Source organism: Odocoileus virginianus, unplaced genomic scaffold (assembly GCF_023699985.2).
Source record: "Odocoileus virginianus isolate 20LAN1187 ecotype Illinois unplaced genomic scaffold, Ovbor_1.2 Unplaced_Scaffold_13, whole genome shotgun sequence".
In the NCBI taxonomy this organism is placed as follows: Eukaryota; Metazoa; Chordata; class Mammalia; order Artiodactyla; family Cervidae; genus Odocoileus; species Odocoileus virginianus.
In genome coordinates, this window is record NW_027224275.1 from 49279 (window position 1) to 68682 (window position 19404).

The 19404-nt window shown below is 48.2% G+C and overlaps 1 protein-coding gene and 1 non-coding gene across 2 annotated transcripts; both read right to left on the minus strand.

Annotated features, from left to right (window-relative positions):
- Window positions 1-9464: 9464 nt before the first annotated feature.
- Window positions 9465-10748, minus strand: PNMA5 (PNMA family member 5; the record flags this gene model as incomplete). Its single annotated transcript, XM_070462767.1, is given in 3 exon segments — window positions 9465-9967; window positions 9970-10190; window positions 10192-10748. Coding segments are annotated over 3 exon segments (1281 nt in total), but the record flags the coding sequence as incomplete, so codon positions are not given.
- Window positions 10749-14936: 4188 nt separating this feature from the next.
- Window positions 14937-15009, minus strand: TRNAE-UUC (transfer RNA glutamic acid (anticodon UUC)). Its single transcript has one exon. It is a non-coding gene; the product is annotated as a tRNA-Glu (tRNA).
- Between the last annotated feature and the right edge of the window lie 4395 nt (window positions 15010-19404).

The following is a 19404-nucleotide window of genomic DNA, read 5'->3' on the forward strand; positions in this document are numbered from 1 at the left end:
CTTGGGGGGGATGGAAATGTTTATTATATTGATTATATTGATTATCATGATGGTTACCTGGGTGTAAAAAGATTTTAACATTTATCAAACTGTACACTTTAAGAATGTGCGTTTCAATTATACCTGAGTAAGGTTTTTTAAATAAAAAGATTAAGTAAAGAAGGAGATGGCTGACAGAGATAGAAAACATCAATGCCTGAAGGCTCTGAAGAGGTTGGAAAATGACCACAGTGAGGAGTCTATAATCAGAGAGTGGGACACTTGAATCACTGATGATCGAGGTGGGAGAGGGCAGTTATAGGAGATGACAATGCCTGGGAAGTGACCAGGGGAAGTGGGTGGCTGAGGCAGAGGTTGTTTTTCTGCATATTGCATACTGTTCTTTTTGCCTAAGCACGACCTTCCTTACTCTTTGCCTGGCCAAGTCCTACTCATCATTCATGTCTCAGAATTCCTCTCCCTTCACCAACAGCACCTCAACTGGCATTCCTGTCCCCACCTAAGTTAAGTTCTTCTCTAATGCAATCTTGTAGTACTTGCTTTTCTTAAGCACTTAACACAATGATTACATATGTTGTTGCTGCTGCTGCTAAGTCACTTCAGTCGTGTCTGACTCTGTGCGACCCCATAGATGGCAGCCCACCAGGCTCCGCCGTCCCTGGGATTCTCCAGGCAAGAACACTGGAGTGGGCCTGCCATTTCCTTCTCCAATGCATGAAAGTGAAAAGTGAAAGTGAAGTTGCTCAGTTGTGTCCGACTCTTCGCGACCCCATGGACTGCAGCCCACCAGGCTCCTCTGCCCATGGGATTTTCCAGGCAAGAGTACTGGAGTGGGTTGCCATTGCCTTCTCTGATGATTATATATGTATTTCTGCAATTCCTTCAGCAGTTCTAAGCTCCACAATGGCAGGAACCACAAGTAGTTTCAATGTCCCTTGTATCTCTAGCATCTGTGGCGATGCATTGCTGTTGTTGTTCAGTCACTCAGTTGTGTTCGATTCTTTGTGACCCCATGGACTGCAGCACACCAGACTTCCCTGTCCTTCACTATCTCCTGGAGTTTGCTCAAACTCATGTCCATTGAGTCGGTGATACTATCCAACCATCTCATCCTCTGCCTCCCCCTTTTCCTCCTGCCCTCAGTCTCTCCCAGCATCAGAGTCTTTTCTAACTTGTTGCCTCTTCGCATCAGGTGACCAAAGGATTGTTGCTTCAGTCTCAGCATCAGCCCTTCCAATGAATATTCAGAGTTGATTTCCTTTAGGATTGACTGGTTGGATCTCCTTGCTGTCCAAGGGACTCTCAAGAGTCTTCTCCAACACCACAGTTCAAAAGCATCAATTCTTTGGTGCTCAGCCTTCTTTATGGTCCAACTCTCACATCCATACATGACTACTGGAAAAACCATAGCTTTGACTAGATGGACCTTTGTCAGCAAAGTAATGTCTCTGCTTTTAATAGGCTGCATCTCTGACATTTGGGGCAATGCATGGTGAAACATATATCTTTCACATTTTCCAACTCCAGCTTGGCTTCCTGAAGGACCTGAACTGACACATTTCATTTGAGGGTAGAGAGTACCTCTCCTTCTCCTCTTTCATGGCAGAGGTAGGAGAAAAGCCAAAACACTTGGTGCTGGGAGCCAACACACGAGATCCTACCCATGACAAGGTCATGAGGGAGAAAACCTGACAGGCAAGGCGGATCAGGTTTTCAGGGATTTCGAAAAGGCCAGCTCACGAGATCCCACCCATGACAAGGTCATGAGGAGAAAACCTGACAGGCAAGGTGGATCAGGTTTTCAGGGATTCTGAAAAGCTGCCCCCGGCGCTCACCTTAAAGATGATATCTGTCTTTCTGATGCTTGCTTCAATAGACTACTCCCTAATTTCTGTGACACAGGCAGAAGGCCTTCCCTGATCTCTTTCCAAATAAGAATCAATTTAGAACTTTAATCAATAAGTTTCCTGGGTGGTGGTATTTTATGAGATTATCCAGGATGAAAGGAGTGTTTCAATTTAAACTCCTTTGCTGGCATTCTAGTTTGTTTAGCAAATGCGTCTATGCCCTTGGTACTAATATGCATGACTGCTTATAATACCCTAATCATAAAACAGCATAAAGAACCTGATCATATAAAGGCCCTAATAGACATAGAGCCCTTCGGGGAGTGAGGAAGCCCTATTAGAAAACACAAGAAAAATTATTCTAAAAGTGGCTATTGGGTTAACATTTGCTTGCTGTGTTTTTGCTCTTAATGTGCTAAGGTTGTGTTATGGAAACCATTGTTAATATAGTTAAAGATCTAGAAAAATAAGAGCTTAGCCCTAGTGTGGTAACAATGAGACGGTTGTTAATTATTAGCCAGGAGTGCTAGGCAGGGGCTGCCTCACCGAAGCCGCAGAGTCTGTGTGGGGTAAACCTCTTAGATAAATTCAACTGACAACTTCTGCAGAAGAATTGACTTTTATGTTAACAAGGTTATACTTCTACTATGTTGTGACATGCTGTACTGTTGCCCTATGAGACTGTAACTTTTCTGTTAAGATCACCACAGAAACGGAAAATAGGTTTACATTCACCTGACTTGCATAAAATGTCAATAGGCCCCAAGGCCAGAAGATAATGTACAAGACCCTCATAAACAAAGAAGTATGCAGAAAACACCCTGGTTTCGTGAAGGACAAGCTGATGGTAATGTTAAACTATCTTCCCCTTAGAAATGTACTAACTTAGGGTATAAAAGCTATGGTAAAAAATAAAGCATTGCCAGACTCTGCTGCACACCCCCAGTCTGGTCTCTCTCTCTCTCTCTCTCTCTCTCTCTCGACGCCGTTCATCCTGAGGGTACCCCTGGATCCTGCCGGGGCTGGACCCTGGCAACTTGGTGTCCCATAGGCAAGCATGTGTCTCTACCAGGGCCCAGAAGCACACCAGAAGCTATTTCTAGAAAGACATATAATCTCTGATGTTGATGGCATGGCCTTCCTCCAGAACCCCAAGGACCCAGGTGGCAATTCTCTTACAGGGACTGGCCTTGAACTTGACACAGCATCCCTGCCCATTACTGATACATCTGACACCATGAGGGCTGTCATAAAAGATGGTCCACACATCCACTGCAGCCTGGACCTGCTGCAGGTTCCTCTCCTGCACCCCACCTCTGAGCCTTCTGCATCATCATATGGCCTGTAGCAATAACCCTGCTGTCTTCTTTGTGGTGGAGGATTCAAGATGCAATTATTTGTCTTGCACTTTGGAGGGGACATCCTGGCATGCCTCTGATTACTGAACTCCTAAAAACTTTATTGAATTGCCAGCTCCCTGGATTTTCATAGGGTTTACTTCCCATGCTCCTGAGCACATGTGTCTTACAGATGCCTCTTACTCACCTTCTTCAATCGATATGATCATGTTGCTTAACTTATCTGAATGATGTTCTATGGGCTGTCTAGATGATCCACATCTCTTTGTACTATGTTATGAGGTCGGGTATGATGTAGGGCAAGAGAGTTAACATAGCAGTGGAGTAAACTGTAAATAGAGATGTCTATCTATATGATTGTGAACTACTTATCCTCTTTCTCTGACTGGCTGGAATAGAAAGGAATGTACTCATCAAATCAGTGGCCACATAACATGGACCTAGTTCAGTTCAGTAACTCAGTCGTGTCCGACTCTTTGCGACCCCTATGAATTGCAGCACCCCAGGCCTCCCTGTCCATCACAAACTCCCGGAGTTTACCCAAACTCATGTCCATCGAGTCGGTGATGCCATCCAGCCATCTCATCCTCTGTACTCCCCTTCTCCTCCTGCTGCCAATCCCTCCCAGCATCAGGGTCTTTCCCAATGAGTCAACTCTTCCCCTGAGGTGGCCAAAGTACTGGAGTCTCAGCTTCAGCATCAGTCCTTCCAATGAACACCCAGGACTGATCTCCTTTAGGATGGACAGGTTGGATCTCCTTGCAGTCCAAGGGACTCTCAAGAGTCTTCTCCAACACCACAGTTCAAAAGCATCAATTTTTCGGTGCTCAGCTTTCTTCACAGTCCAACTCTCACATCCATACATGACCACTGGAAAAACCATAGCCTTGACTAGACGGACCTTTGTTGGCAAAGTAATGTCTCTGCTTTTTAATATGTTATCTAGGTTGGTCATAACTTTCCTTCCAAGGAGTAAGCGTCTTTTAATATTTCATGGCTGCAGTCACCATCTGCAGTGATTTTGGAGCCCCCCAAAATAAAGTCTGACACTGCTTCCACTGTTTCCCCATCTATTTGCCATGAAGTGATGGGACCAGGTGCCATGATCTTAGTTTTCTGAATGTTGAGCTTTAAGCCAACTTTTTCACTCCTCTTTCACTTTCATCGAGAGGCTTTTTAGTTCTTCTTCACTTTCTGCCATAAGGGTGGTGTCATCTGCATATCTGAGGTTATTGATATTTCTCCTAGCAATCTTGATTCCATTGTTGGGCTTCTTCCAGCCCAGCGTTTCTCATGATGTATTCTGCATATAAGTTAAATAAGCAGGGTGACAATATACAGCCTTGACATACTCCTTTTCCTATTTGGAACCAGTCTGTTGTTCCATGTCCAGTTCTAACTGTTGCTTCCTGACCTGCATATAGGTTTCTCAAGAGGTGGGTCAGGTGGTCTGGTATTCCCATCTCTTTCAGAATTTTCCACAGTTTATTGTGATCCACACAGTCAAAGACTTATTAATCTGCTTGAGCAATCATACCACATCCAGCACATAGCATCCACAACTGGAATTACTCCTTGGTGAAGCCTGGAGTATACAGTCATTCTACAGAATTCAACCAATTTCTGCAGTCAACAGACTAGCAATGCAAATGGAGATATGATGGGGACCACCACCCCTATATCTTTAAAAGTGGCTCTAATCTCTGTCATGTCTCCTGTGATATTGTTTGTAATTGACTCTCTTGGTTGTGGCGGGGGGGGGGGGGGGATGGGGTGCGAGTGGTGTGCAGTTCCGTAGACTTGCACATAACTTCCACCAATGTAAAGACAATGAAAGACAACCTAAAATTTGGTTTGGATGTGGAGACCAATGACACCCCCCCACACACACACACACACCCCACATCAAGAAGTCAAGAAATGGTTCATTACTTCCAGAACCAAGAGTTCTGAAAAGAGCAGGACAAGGGTCTCAACCAGTTGTGAAGTGACTTTTGAGAGCAAGGAATAGAGGGTGGCCTGGGATTTCACCATGGAGAAGAGGTGGGGCCAAAGTGAGAGTTCTCACATGTGGTCCCCAGCATACATGGTTCTGAGCTCCCGGTGGTGCAAAGGAAGGAGCACCCAGGCTTTCTTCCCAGTTTACCCAGATATCACGCACAAGGGGGAGAGGAATGGCTAGCTGAAAAAGGAAAGACCAAATTCTACTAATGATAAGGGATGGAAGTGATACTCTTCCCTGCACTGTTGCGGCTCTGGTAAATGGAGGCTCTTAGGGCTGGAAATAGAAACCTCAAAATAGCCTGTGCTGTGCCTGGCCTTAATTCAGGGAAAGCTTTTGCTAGAAGAAATAAAAATCAAATAAGGCAGAAAAGCAGAACCTGATTGTATAAAGGAAGACAACAAGAGGCATAACCTTAGATGTCTAAATAGAGGAGTCGGTGCACTTGCATAAGCATCTGGGAGGCAGGAGGTTAGATAACAAATAGGACAGTTGAAGAGGCACCTCTCACTCATGGCTGAACCGACTGCCTGAGAGCCATGTCCACCAGGCTCACCAAGGCCTTAGCAGTAGTAACTACCCACAAACTGGAAGCAGTATATATTGTGATGACAGTAACACAGGTCGCAGGCTTAAGCATAGTTCTACAACTTGGTAACCAGGGTAATCCTCTCATTTCTCTTCTACTCATTTTCTACCACTGAAAAAGGAAAGGCGCCAGCCACTGCTCTGCAGATTGGACCACCCAATCAGTCCATCTCCCTCCTCCACCTCTTGATAACGATGTCCCCTCCCCACGGAGCCCCAGCGCCCTGAGTTGGCAGGTCCACTCAGGGTCCCTCGGGTTTGGAGGGTCGAGCTGCCCTCCCTGCAAGTCCATGGGTCCTGGCCGCGGCCACCTCTGAAGACCGGCGTCCAGCGTCCAGAGACCACCAGGGCAGCTCGCCAAACAGCCCCTTTGGATCTTTGTGGGCACCCAGCTCCCTTCCTCTCTCCCGCCTCCGCCTGCACTACGGTGATGGTGCACTCGGGTTCAGGGGTCCTGCGTCAGCTCTAGGCCAGTGGGACCACCCAGATCCTCCAGGCCATTGGGGGATGGGCAACGAGAGCAGCCCCGGGCGCCCAAGATGGGCGGCCAAGCAGAATTGTGATCCTTGCCCGCCATCTGGCGGCCGTTTTGGGAACTGCCGCCGAGGCTTCTCGCGCCCAGGGTAGCCATTGGAAGCGTGGATGGTCGCTTTTCCCGATAAGCACCGCGACGCAAGCTCGCGGCTGCAGGAAATGGCAGCGCGCGCAGGCGCAGAGGCGCCGGACGTAAACGCGCAACCTCACGGGGCACAGACACGCTGGCGCACACAGGATGGCCTCAGGCTCGAGAAAATGTCTCTGGAATCAGTGGTGCTTTCTACCCTGGTGAATGCACTGCTCACCGAGGGTTCTGGGGGAGCCGCAGACCCCGAGTCAGCCTCTGGGCAGGAAGGGGCTATCGCCTGGGCCCCTGTCTGCAGCCTCCTACTGACAGCCCCGCACCTTGCCTTCTGCCTGCTCCCAGAACACAGGACTAGTGCGGGGGAGTGGGACAGGGAGAGGGGTGCCCGTGACTCTCAGCAGGCCACCCTGCCCTGGACTCAAGGTGGAGGACAGGGCTGCCAGCCTTTCCCCGCCTCTGAGGAAAGAGGGTTGTGGAATTTCTGCTGGCCCACCCTCCTGTCCTCGGACATCACACCACCGCCCCCCCCCCCCACCATCCCTGTTCCTGGGTGCCCAGAGCCAGGCTGGCCGCTGTTGGCCAGCAGTGGTAGACCCATCTCTGGAAGGTGGGCAAACACCCAGCCCTGAAATCCTGCACCACAATCCTGACAGTGGCCATGACCTCACACCAGGACCTTTCTGTGGCTGGCTGGTCCTTGGGATGGCACACATGATCTCTGAACCATCTGGGTGCCTGGAGCCCCATAGAGCTGCCAGGGATCCTGGAGCCTGGCGTCCTACCAACTGACCCTACCCTTCCCCCACATCTAACCCACTCATTCCTGGGGGCTTCCTGAGATTCCTGGGGACCTAACCAGCCACAGTCCCTGCCCACAAATACCTGTCGCCAAGCTCCGTCCGGCCCAGAGGGCCACACAGGCCATCTCGGACCCTGCCGGGCCCTCACTGCAGTGCCAACTCGCGGTACCAGGCCACTGTACCCCCACCCCAGGCAGCCCCTCCCCTCCACCATCCAGAGCAGAGACAAGACAGCTGAAACTTTCAGGAAACTTTGCTGAAGAGCAGCATTGAGTGAAACCATTGAAGACAGGGAATAACAACACAAAGAACTCCTAACGGCCACAGGTCACGGTCCTGGTCCCCCCTCCTCCCAGGGTCCCTAATGAGGTGCCCGCGCTGCCCCCACACAGCGGCCCTCACTCCCCCCGCACTCTCCCTTCCTGAGGGCCTCACAGGCGGTGTCTTGCCAGGAAGGTGGACGCTGGCAATGCCCAATCCCCCCAGGGCAGCTCCTCCCACTTGGGCCCACATGCCCTATGGTGGGCACAAGTCAGTCACACAGCAGGGCACGCTGCACCAAGCCGAGGACGCAGAATCCCAAAGAAGCACAGGGTGGCCCAGCAGAGCACAGGTCCTGGGGGCCTCCCAAAGCCCCACTGCAGCCCCGATGCAGATCTTCCTTCCAGAAGTCCCGGGGTGGACGCTGGTCGAGCCCTCGTCCATCCCCTCCTTCCCACTGGTTCCTGAGAGTGGGCTGGGGTGTCTCTGGGCCACGGTGGGGGGAAATGCTCAGAGAAGAACACACGCACATCTCCAGGAGACCAAGCAGAACTGAGCCTGAATCTGCACTGGGAAAGCACATGCTGAGCTGAGGACTCAGGACCACAGCGGGTAGGGCCTTGGCTGCTGCTGAAGCTCAGGGCACGTGGCAGGGCCCAGGGGTGGTTGACTGAGTAGGTGGGGACACCCGGCCCAGGTTCATGGGCACTGCAGGCCTCTGCGGGGTGTGGGGGTGTGTGTTGTTGGGGAGGGGAGAGGGGACTGGGGCAGGGAGGGGTTCCTTGAGACCTGGGTCACTAGGGGGCCTACAGGGACACATCTGGACTTCCCAGGACAGGTAGCAGCCTTCCCCAGGGGATACTGAATAGGGGTCCCCTCTAGGGGGGTGGGAGGGGGAGGCCCAGGCACCATGACATGGTCCTTAACCTCTCCCAGGCCAGTGTGGGCAACAGCTGTTTGCAGGCACCCCTCACTTAGGCAGGGGCTGCCCACTCAGGGCTGTTTCCAGTTGCAGGCTTTGGGGCTGACCTTGGCATTGGCAGCTGGTGAGTGGTACTTCTCCAGGCAAGTCCCAGGTCTCCAGTGACCAAGCTCAAACCTAAGCAGAACAAAAGAACCCTCCCTCCCACCAATGAATTCTCCTCCTCCTCTTCCTGCATCCCCCTCCTCCTCTTCCTCCTCCTTCCCCTTTTCCTCCTTTGGAACAGAAGTTTACATGCACACCCACTCACACCAAAGCCAGTTGTGGGGTACTGGCCCAGCAGGTACCCAGGGCCCTATCATCTGCTCACAGTCTTTGCTGTCCTTGTCCCTACAGGCCTTCCAGGCTGCAGGGGCTGGGGTGGCGGGAGATGGCTTGTAGACTGGTGCTGGGTGCCATGGGCCTCTGGGTTCTCTGCCCTCAACTGCAGAAAGGTTCCAGGGTGCTGCCTTCCTGAGGACTCCCTAGAGCAGTGTAGATGATTCTGAAGACAGGCTGGATCCTGCGGTCTCCCCACTGGAGCATCTCCCATCTGCCCCACAGCTCTTCCTTGCCAGCACTGGCACCTTGTGGCAGAGATAGCCTCCAGAGAGGCTCCTCTAGGCCCTATGTGGCCTGGGGGACCATCAGCATCGTTAGCTCAGAGCCCATGGGGTGGGCGTTTGCAGGTGGCCAGAAGCCAGGGCCAATGCCAGAGCCTCTGACTACACCTTCAGTCTCTGCTAAGTTGGGGTCTCTGTCTGAGGCATAGGCACCCCTTTTGCTGAACCTGATGGCCTGCTACTTGGGTCTCCCGCACCTCCCTGAATTGATTTTGGCTTGGTTGGTGGAGCACCTTCCAGCTGGTAGAGGCTGAGGGGGCTGGGCCTGGCTGCCCTGCCCCTCTGTCCCACTCAAGGCTCCCCCTGTTTGTGTGGACTACCTCTTCCCCCGTTACACTTCTGTTGTCTGCTAGCAGAGGGGGTACCTGGATATGTTGATCCTATGCTTCCTAGGGCTTGGGGTTATTCAATGGCCCCAGCCCCTCTCTCGTTCCCCGACTCTTCTGCTGCCAGCTGAGGCCTGGGCTTTGCCAGAGGCTGATTCTCGGCCCTAGGAAATAGTGCCTGGCTGTGGCCTTCCTCCCCAGTGTCACAGCTGGAAGATAGCCACCTGCGCTTCAGAAATGGAATGATCTCTTCCTGGATGGTCTGAGTGCTGCTCTCAGCAATTGACCCTGCCTGTACCATGACCTGAGGGATCAGAACACTGTCTTCTGATGCCCTGCAGACCCTTTCTGCTGGACTCTTATTCTTCTTGGTCACTGCCATGGGGGCCTCACACTCCTCTTTATCTCGAAGGAGCTTCATTAACTGCAGGAAAGTGGGCACACACTCTCACTGATCCAGTAGCTCGAGCTTGCCCCGGAGGGCAGTGGTCATGGAGGCTCGAGCTAGGATGTGTTTCAGGTGAATCGTGTCTGCACTTCTCACTGACATGGGGCTGTGCTGCATGGCTTTCTGAATCAGGGCTCTAATCATACCAAAAAACCAGAGATGGTCTCTCCAGACTTCTGGAAGGTCTGGGATAACTTAGACTGTAAGGTTCTGTGGTCCTCTTTAGCCCCAAATATCTGCTTCAGGGCCTCCAGGCACCCTTCCACTGTCATGGAATCATTGCTGACCCTGAGCACCCACATGATGGACTAGGCAGGGCCACATAAGCTCTCCAGCAAACGCCGCCACTTCTCAATCTGACACCTGCAATAGCTGCATCGTCTCAGTCACCTGCTCTAGCCAGGTTTCAAAGCTCTCTTCACCTGGTCCTGGGAGAGTGTTTCTTGAAAACGTCTTGAGTTTTTGGTACCACAGGCTTTCTTTCAGAGGCTACAATACTGGTTGCCTGACTTGAGCCAAACCCTCTGGCTCCGCCCCCTCAAAGTGAGTTCTGTAGCCCAGGGTTTTGGCCACATCTACCATTCTTCGACTCTCATCTTTTAGGAAGTACTTCAGTCTGTTGATAAATTCCTCATCTGGGCTACAGGATTTCACCACTTCCCAGGTACCTCCCTTTCCTAGGATCCGGCTGGGCACGGTAGCATAGTTGATGGTGTTAGTCAATTCAAGGAAAACTGCCTTAGCCTGGTCTTCCCTTCTGAACATTGTGCCCAGCACCCTGTAGGTGCAGAGGGACCCTAAGCCCCTCCTCAGGGTCTCTTTAATTTCTGCCTCACTACACTCCATGGGGATCCTCACAATTAGCAAGACTTTCCTAGGGTCCAGGTCCATTCCTCTGCACCAATCCTCCAACAGTCACAGCCATTGCTCCCAGTTTCTATGGACTGGTCTAATACTAAGGGCAGTAATCAGCTCACAATGTGACCAGAAGTCAAGGAATTTGGGGTCAATGCCAAGTATGAAGGCAGAATTGTCTCCGTTTTCCACAGCCTATAAATGCAAATGGAGTGAGAACAACATTAATGCCCACCCTCCCAACCCCAACCAAAACCTCTCCACTACCCCTTCCCCTTTCTGGTCACAGGAATTCAGCCCCTGCTTCCCAGGGCTTCCCCAATCATTTGGTGGAGGGGTTTCTTTAGGCCCAGCTTCCTCCACCTCATCCTGTCCCTGCTGACCTCCGCTTGCTGTGGGCTCCTCCTCAAAGTCCCAGGACTCTGCTGTGTGTCCTGGAGGTGCCTGTGGTGAAAAGGCCAGAGGTAGGAGGCGGGGCCCGCCAAAGTCCTCCAAGCAGGAGGGGGGTGGTGTGTGTGTGTGTGTGTGTGTGTGTGCACGTGCGCACGCATGTGCCCATGCTCTGGCTCAGGGCTGTGAAGTCCCAGGGCACCTGGTACTCACTTCTCTAGGGCAAAGGCTAGAGGATGAAGAGGTCCAGTTCCCTTCTTTCTCAGAAAATGCCTGACAGATGAGAAAGATGACTGGAGCTCTGCGCAAGGCAATGAAACTGATGGGTGAAGAGAATGTGTGACAAGCTGTCATATTGCCATGGATACCAAGGACAGCATGGGCCATGGGTTTCCATTGCAGAAGGGTGTCATGTGGTAGGTAAGGTTAAGGAGCAACAGGTGATGTCACTGGCCTCTAACCAAAGAAGTATCTTTTGTTGGGGGGAGGGAAGATAGGGGCTGGGCAGCAAGGACCAAGAGCTGAAAACATGAGCCTATGTTTTCCAGCTGTCTGGAAGCTAGAATCAGAGGCAGAAAAGGGACCCAAAAAGGGTCTCCAGTGCCACACTGCAGGAACAGACGACTCCGACCATAGGTGTGACCCTACCCTGCAGACCCTGTAAACCTTGGCAGGCAACCCCGCCCCTCCTGCTTTTTGCCAGGGTTACAGAGGCCTCTTCTGTCTCACAGCTGTTCACCACGCTGGTTAGGGATCCAGTGGCAGTGCAGATGCTATAATTCCACCCACAGGCAGCACAAGACCTGCCCTCCAGCGCTTCACACAGGCAGTTCCTGGTGCTGGGGCAGTGGACACTGCTTCATTGGATCTGTTCCAGGCAAGGCCGAGTTTCTGCCTCACAAGCCCCTGCTCAGGCTGTGCCAATTCTGAGGCTACAGAAGTGCTCACAAGCACTCTGGTACAGGTTTACAAGAAACTGCTCAACTGGTATTCAGCGTTAGTGCAGTTAAGATTATTGCTGCAGTGTGCGTGCTTATGTGTCCGACTCTTACGACCCCATGGACTATAGCCCATCAGGCTCCTCTGCCTATGGGATTTTTCAAGCAAGGATACTGGAGTGGGTTGCCATTTCCTCCTCCAGGGAGTCTTCCCAACCCAGGGATTGAACCCACGTCTGCCTGCGTCTCTGGCAGATTCTTTACCGGCTAAGCCATCGGGAAGCCCTCAATTATTATTACTCCGCCCTCAATTCTAGCCCTCTTTTAAACCTTAATCTGCCTGCAATGCGGGAGACCTGGGTTCATTCCCTGGGTTGGGAAGATCCTCTGGAGAAGGGAAGGCTACCCACTCCAGTATTCTGGCCTGGAGAATTCCACGGACTGTATAGTCCATGGGGGTCACAAGGAGTCAGACACGACTGAGCGACTTGCAGTCCCTCACTGGCTCTTAAACCTTGCCCCCGCTGCCAAGTCCCACCTCCACCGAAGCGCAACCGACGCCTTAAGTCCCACCCCTGACGCTGAGCCCCCCGGCACGTTTGACCCAGGTCGCCACCAAGGCCCACCCCATCCAAGTCCCACCTCCAACGAAGCCCCACCCCCAACTGAGCTCAGCCCCTAATGCCAATCTCCACCCCGCTGGAAATTCAATCTCTGCCCCCACGAGGCCCCACCCCTTCCCGTTACCCAACCCCCACTCAAGTCCCATCCCTAACGAAGCCTTGCCACTACTTAAGCCCGATCCCTACCCCGACTCAAGCGATGTCCCACCTCTTCCCAAGCACAATGCCTGTCCTAAGCCCTGACCTCATTCAAATGCAACTACTGTCCCCAAGCCTCCACTTCATTTCCCTGTGGTCCCCACCCTCACCTAGGCCCACCTTCCTAAATCCGTCCACCCCTTCACGCACTCTCTACCTCAAACACCCCTCATTCCAGAGCAGGAATACGTCTGATCAGTGGAAGTTGGTAGAGGCCAGGAGAGAAAGGGGTGAAGCCACTTTCTTTCCAGGGTAAGGCCCAGAGCTCCCAGTCCTGACTGCAATGGCTATGAGCAGGGTTAGGTGTGCAAGAGGTTCCTTTGCAATTCCGAGGCTGGTCACAATGTCTGGAAATGGCACCGTACTGGTGCATGCCAGGCCTGATAAATGGCATGGTCCTGGTGCATCTGGCCTGATATAGTGGGATCCCACTTCCAGGGGAGCTTGATAAAAGTGCAAGTTCTGATTCAGGAGGACTGGAGTGGGACTGAGATTCTGTGTTTCTCCTTTCTAGAAAGCTGGGTGATTACTGAGCAAGATACTTACAGAATCCCGTTTAAGTGCAGGTATTTCCTATGTCTGAGAAGGGGAACACAAACCTAAGTATGCCGGACTTCACTAGAAAGTACTATTGAAAGCCTGTTAAATCAGTCTCCTTCCCATGCCAAGAAAAAGTGGTTACCTGCTGGTGTCAGAAAGTCACAGAACCCAAGTGGGGCATTTTACCTGAGGGCTCTCATAACACAAATCGACTGTGGCTCTGTGAAGCCCCCACTCAGCCACATGGCATTACAGGTATGATAGGTGTCACAAAAGGTGGTAACATGGGAAGAGGTGTTTTGATTGCCATCCTAGAGAACAGTGGAGGTTAAGAAACATGTCTGAAAACATATTACATTATATTGGTTTCAAGTGTATAACATAATGATATTTGTATATTTTGCAAAATTATCACCAGTATAAGTCTAGTTAAAATTTATCAATGCACATTTTTTTCTTACAATGAGAATTTTAAAAATGTACCCTCTCAGCAACTTTCAAAAATACACAGTACAGTACAGTTTTATTAACTATAGGATGTACATTACATCCCCAGGACTTATTTGTCTTACATTTATGTTTATGTGTGTGTATGTGTATATAACATGTCCTACCCTGATGGTATTACCGAATTAGATTATGAAAGCCCTTCAAGGAGCTCTGTTATGATTGGTTTAGAGATAATTAAGTGTTTTTTATGAATTGAACACTCTTAAAGTTCTCAGGAATTAATGAAAGTGAATTTACTCTCACACAACTTTATTTTAGCAGTAATTATGTTTTATATACATTATGTCAGCCTTAGTTTCCAAGATCTTTTGCTAACTTAAAACTTGACACTTATACTAAGATAACTATACAAGATGTTCAGGTTGTGTTTTTGTTAAGGAAAAAGAATAATTTTTTCCTAAAGTAAAATGACTGGTTGTTCAAGAATGAAAAAGATGAAAGGACAGGACAAAACCTGAATGGATATGCTTCTCAGAAAAAGGATTTTCTTTCTTGTGGTCAAAGCTGCCTAGAGATCAACGGGTTTGTATATAATATTTTAAAAACTGAGCTATGATATCAAATAGTACACTGCTGCAAAACTAGAATTTTTTTTGTTTGTGTTTTATTTATTTATTTATTATTTTTTTATTTTATTTTCTCTGTTAAACTGGAAACATTTCCTTAGATTATTGGTAGTAAAATTACTAAGGCTGTAAAATGTTTTTCTTTAATTTTTGAATCATCTGCCTAGAAAGCAAAGATTCTTATCAGAATAATTTTCTTTGCTTTATGTTGACTTTATCATGGCCTTCAGTCAAACCTCGTCAATTTTGAAAGAACTAAGATTCTTTATAATTGCATTTCATTCAATATGTACTTTCAAAATATTTTGTTACTTTGGTTAAATAGACAAGTAGTGTTTGTTATGGACCTATGATCTTATTTAACCCAGTGTTCAAATTTCCTGACACCTCTTTTATTTTACTTTCCCCACACTCAAATCCTAAGTGATATATCCTTTGTATTTTTTCCCCTGCCATGCCAGGAGGCTTCTGGGATCTGATTTCCCTGACCAGGGATTGAACCTGGACCCTTGGCAGTGAAAGCACCGAGTCCTAACCACTGGACCACCAGGGAATTCCCTTGAGTGATATAGTCTTTATTCTGAAACCCTATTTGAGTTTTCCTAGAGAGACCCTGGAAAATCACAAAGGATCTTTCACCTTGTAAAAATTTTATTTGATATATTGAATTTCATGGGAGGCTTTGTCAAATCACAAGAGATGCCTAACCTTCCCTAGGTTCCATTTGTGTGGACAAAATGTTATTGAAATGAATGTTTCAAAAACAGTATGAATTTCCTGGAGGTTTGTCAATGCCCTTACTGTTTATGATATGTCCTGGTGCTGCTTTGCCTGATATGAAACTGTTTAAATTCATGCAAAGATGGGCACAATAAGGGAACAGAAACAGCAAGGAGCTAATAGAAGCAGAAGATATTAAGAAGAGGTGGCAAGAATACACAGAACTATACAAAAAAGGTCTTAATGATCCAGATAACCACGATGGTGTGATCACTCACCAGAGCCTGACATCCTGGAGTGTGAAGTAAGGTGGGCCTTAGGAAGCATTACTACATACAAAACTAGTGGAAGTGATGGAATCCCAGCTGAGCTGTTTAAAATCCTAAAGGATTATGCTGTTAAAGTGCTACACTCAATTTGCCAGCAAATTTGGAAAATTCAGCAGTGGCCACAGCACTGGAAAAGGTCAGTTTTCATTCTAATCCCAAAGAAAGGTAATGCCAAAAATGTTCAAACTACCATACAATTGTGCTCATTTCACACTAGCAAGGTAATGCTCAAAATCCTTTAAGCTAGGCTTCAGCAGTACATGAACCAAGAACTTCCAGATACACAAGCTGGATTTAGAAAAGGCAGAGGAATCAGATCAAACTGCCAATATCCATTGGGTCATAGAGAAATGACGAACATTAAAACACACACACACACACACACACACACACACACATCTACTTCTTCATTAACTACACTAAAGACTTTGACTGTGGATCACAACAAAGTGTGGAAAATTCTTCAGGTGATGGGAATGGCAGACCACCTTACCTGCCTCCTGAGAAACCTATATGCAGGTCAAGAAGCAATAGTTAGAACTGGACATGGAATAATGGACTGGTTCCAAATTGGGAAAGGAATATGTCAAGGCTGTATATTGTCACCCTGCTTATTTAACTTGTATGCAGAATACATCATGCAAAATGCCAGGCTGGATGAATCACAAGCTGGAATCAAGATTACCAGGAGAAATATCAATAACCTCAGATATGCAGATGATACCACTCAAATGGCAGAAAGCAAATAGAACTTAAAGAGCCTCTTGTTGAAGGTGAAAGAGGAGAGTGAAAAACCTGGCTTAAAATTCAGCATTCAGAAAACTAAGATTATGGCATCCAGTTCCATCACTTCATGGCAAATAGAAGCGGAAAAATTAGAAAGTGACAGATTTTATTTTCTTGGGCTCCAAAATCACTGTGGATGGTGACTGCAGCCATGAAATTAAAAGACACTTGTTCCTTGGAAGGAAAGCTATGATAAACCTAGACAGCATATTAAAAAGCAGAGATATCATTTTTCTGACAAAGGTCCATATAGTTAAAGCTATGGTTTTTCTGGTCTTCCCTGTAGCTCAAACAGTAAAGAATCTGCCTGCAACACAGGAGACCTGGGTTCGATCCCTGGGTTGGGAAGATCCTCTGGAGAAGGGAATGGCAATCCACTCCAGTATTCTTGCCTGGAGAATCCCTATGGACAGAGGAGCCTGGTGGGCTACAGTCTGTGGGATCACAAAGAGTCGGACACGACTGAGTGACTAACACTATTACTACTATGGTTTTTCCAGTAGTCATGTACGGATGTGAGAGCTGGACCATAAAGAAGGCTGAGCACCAAAGAATTGATGCTTTCAAACTGTGGTGCTGGAGAAGACTCTTGAGAGTCCCTTGGACTGCAAGATCAAACCAGTCAATCCTAAAGGAAATCAACCCTGAATATTCATTGGAAGGACTGATGCTGAAGCTGAAGCTGAAGCTTCAATACTTTGGCCACCTGATGCAAAGAGCCGACTCATTGGAAAAGACCCTGATGCTGGGAAAGATTGAGGGCAGAAGGAAAAGGGGGCAACAGAGAATGAGACGGTTGGATGGCATCACCAACTCAATGGACATGAGTTTGAGCAAACTCCAGGAGATAGTGAAGGACAGGGAAGTCTGGCATGCTGCAGTTCATGGGGTTGCAAGAGTCAGACACAACTTAGTGACTGAACAACAACAATGTTGTGTTATCAATCATAATTCTAGTTATCTTTTTAAATGTTGCACGCCACAGAAACAACCAAATTTCCTTGTCAGTTGCATTATTTTTGTGTTGAACTCTCATCAGATCTTTAACTATGGCATTTTACATCTTTTGTCTTGCACTTATGCTTCCCCAAAAACACTTGCAATCACCTACAGGGCACAACGCTTTCTCTTCAAGAAAAAGGGACTGTCTCAGACCCTCAGGAAAAGAACTTTGCCAAATATTCTGAGGCACAAGTTTCTGATGCCACTACTTAAATAACTTTGAAATCATATCACTGCAGTGAGCCAGAGTTTTTAGAACTCTAGGGTATACGCTGATAGGTTCATGAGGCTGCTAACCCAAGACTGAGCAGAACGAGAATTAACTACATAGGACTTACCTAACTGATGAAGGATGATTATGGGTTTTGTTTGGAACATTGCTGATGCTTTCATGCTCTATATTCTGGATAAAAGAAACCCTTTCTCATTTATCTTAAGATATCTGCAACTCTTAACAATACAGTAGGCACCCAGAGGAGCAGGTCAGCAGACAGGAGTTCCTGGGCAGTGGGGGATGGGATGAGGAGGGAACACAGGGAGCATTCATGAGTGGGGCTGTGTTCAGAGGATGTTAATCCTGCAGATGTCATTAGATAATGGGTCTGGCACAGAAGGTGCTTCTTGGGCTACAGCACTGTGCAGAAGGGGTTCAGTGTGTACAGTGAGGAAGGCCTGGTGCAGGGATTTTTCATGGGACAGATGACATGGTGCAGAAGCCACTCACAGGCAGGGTATACAGTGCAGAGGAAGGCTGCGTCGAGACAGCATTAACAGGGTAGCCCATCAAAAGAGCAGTGCCACTCTTCCCTAAGCAGGAAGGGTTGAGAATAAGAAATCAGTGACTTTCACAACCCGTAGAAGGGTTGGAGCAGTGAAGGGGAGGGAGGCTGCTGCTGATACACTAGGAAAAAGCCCCCAGTGATTTCAGCTGCAGGCAGTGCTGTCATGGATGATTCTCAGGAAGTTTCCCAGAAGTCACTGGGAAAGAAACCAGGTATAACCTCTTTTTGACACTCCTTAGTGCCCAGTGCTGCTGCCAGGGAATAAGGGCTTCTTCTTTTCTCAAAGTACTCTAGTAGCTGGGTAATCAAACCTGGAGGCACTTTGATAAGGGATTCTAGAACATGTAGTTCCTAGGACTATCCCATATATTGAGTAGAAATTGTACAAAGGGGCAGAGATGTGGCCTAGTTGCTAACAGCCAATCCAACACGGTCCAACTCTTTGACAACTCATCATCCATAATACTTCTCTCCCCATGATTTTCTTCCAAATGGTAACAGTAGCAACACCATGCTTCTGCTTAGCATGATGCAACCATTCCTCATACAGGTGAATGCACCTCTGTCTTCTCCAGGAAAGCAGGATGGCAAAAGTCCCATTAGATACACTCTTATTCTCTGGGGGATGTCTGTTTCTTCTCTAGTTCTGCCATAATTACACTTTGATATACTGTACTCTATAGGTTATAGGTTATTAAGTACCACCCACACAATTCAAACACAGCATTTGGAAATGAGAGAAATAAAAAATAATGGGCATGAGATTCAACCATATAATAACAAAGCAAGACAAAGTATGTGTAGCTTCTATAGTTGTTATTTTGGCAACTGGCCATGAGGTCATACTCAGTATTTATAACTTCCTTCTTCCACTAGCACTTCAGTTCCCTATGATATCATCTAGCTGATTGTGGTTGTTTATGTGGAGGTAAGATACAAATCTTTATTCCTAACCAATCTGATCCCTTACTGGTCCTGCCTGCGTGAGTCATTATAACCATCCATTACCTTATATTATTGGATATGGGAACACTAAGAGACGCTTTCATTTTTTTTCTCCTAGGTTCTAGATATGGTCTTTCTTGCCTCCACGGTGTAGTAGTAACTCCATCCCCCCTCAATAATCAGGAGCAGTCAGCCAGCAGGTAAAAACACCTGTCTTGTTGATTCAGTGCCAAGAGGGGTCCCAAATGACCAGGTGGCAATCTCAACTTCGAATTCAATATAACCACTGCTGGGTCCCCTGGTGGAAGATTTCCTCCACTGGGAAATTCATGGGGAAAAGATATTATGCAGAAAAACAGGACAAGAGGAATGTGTTTTGTGGAA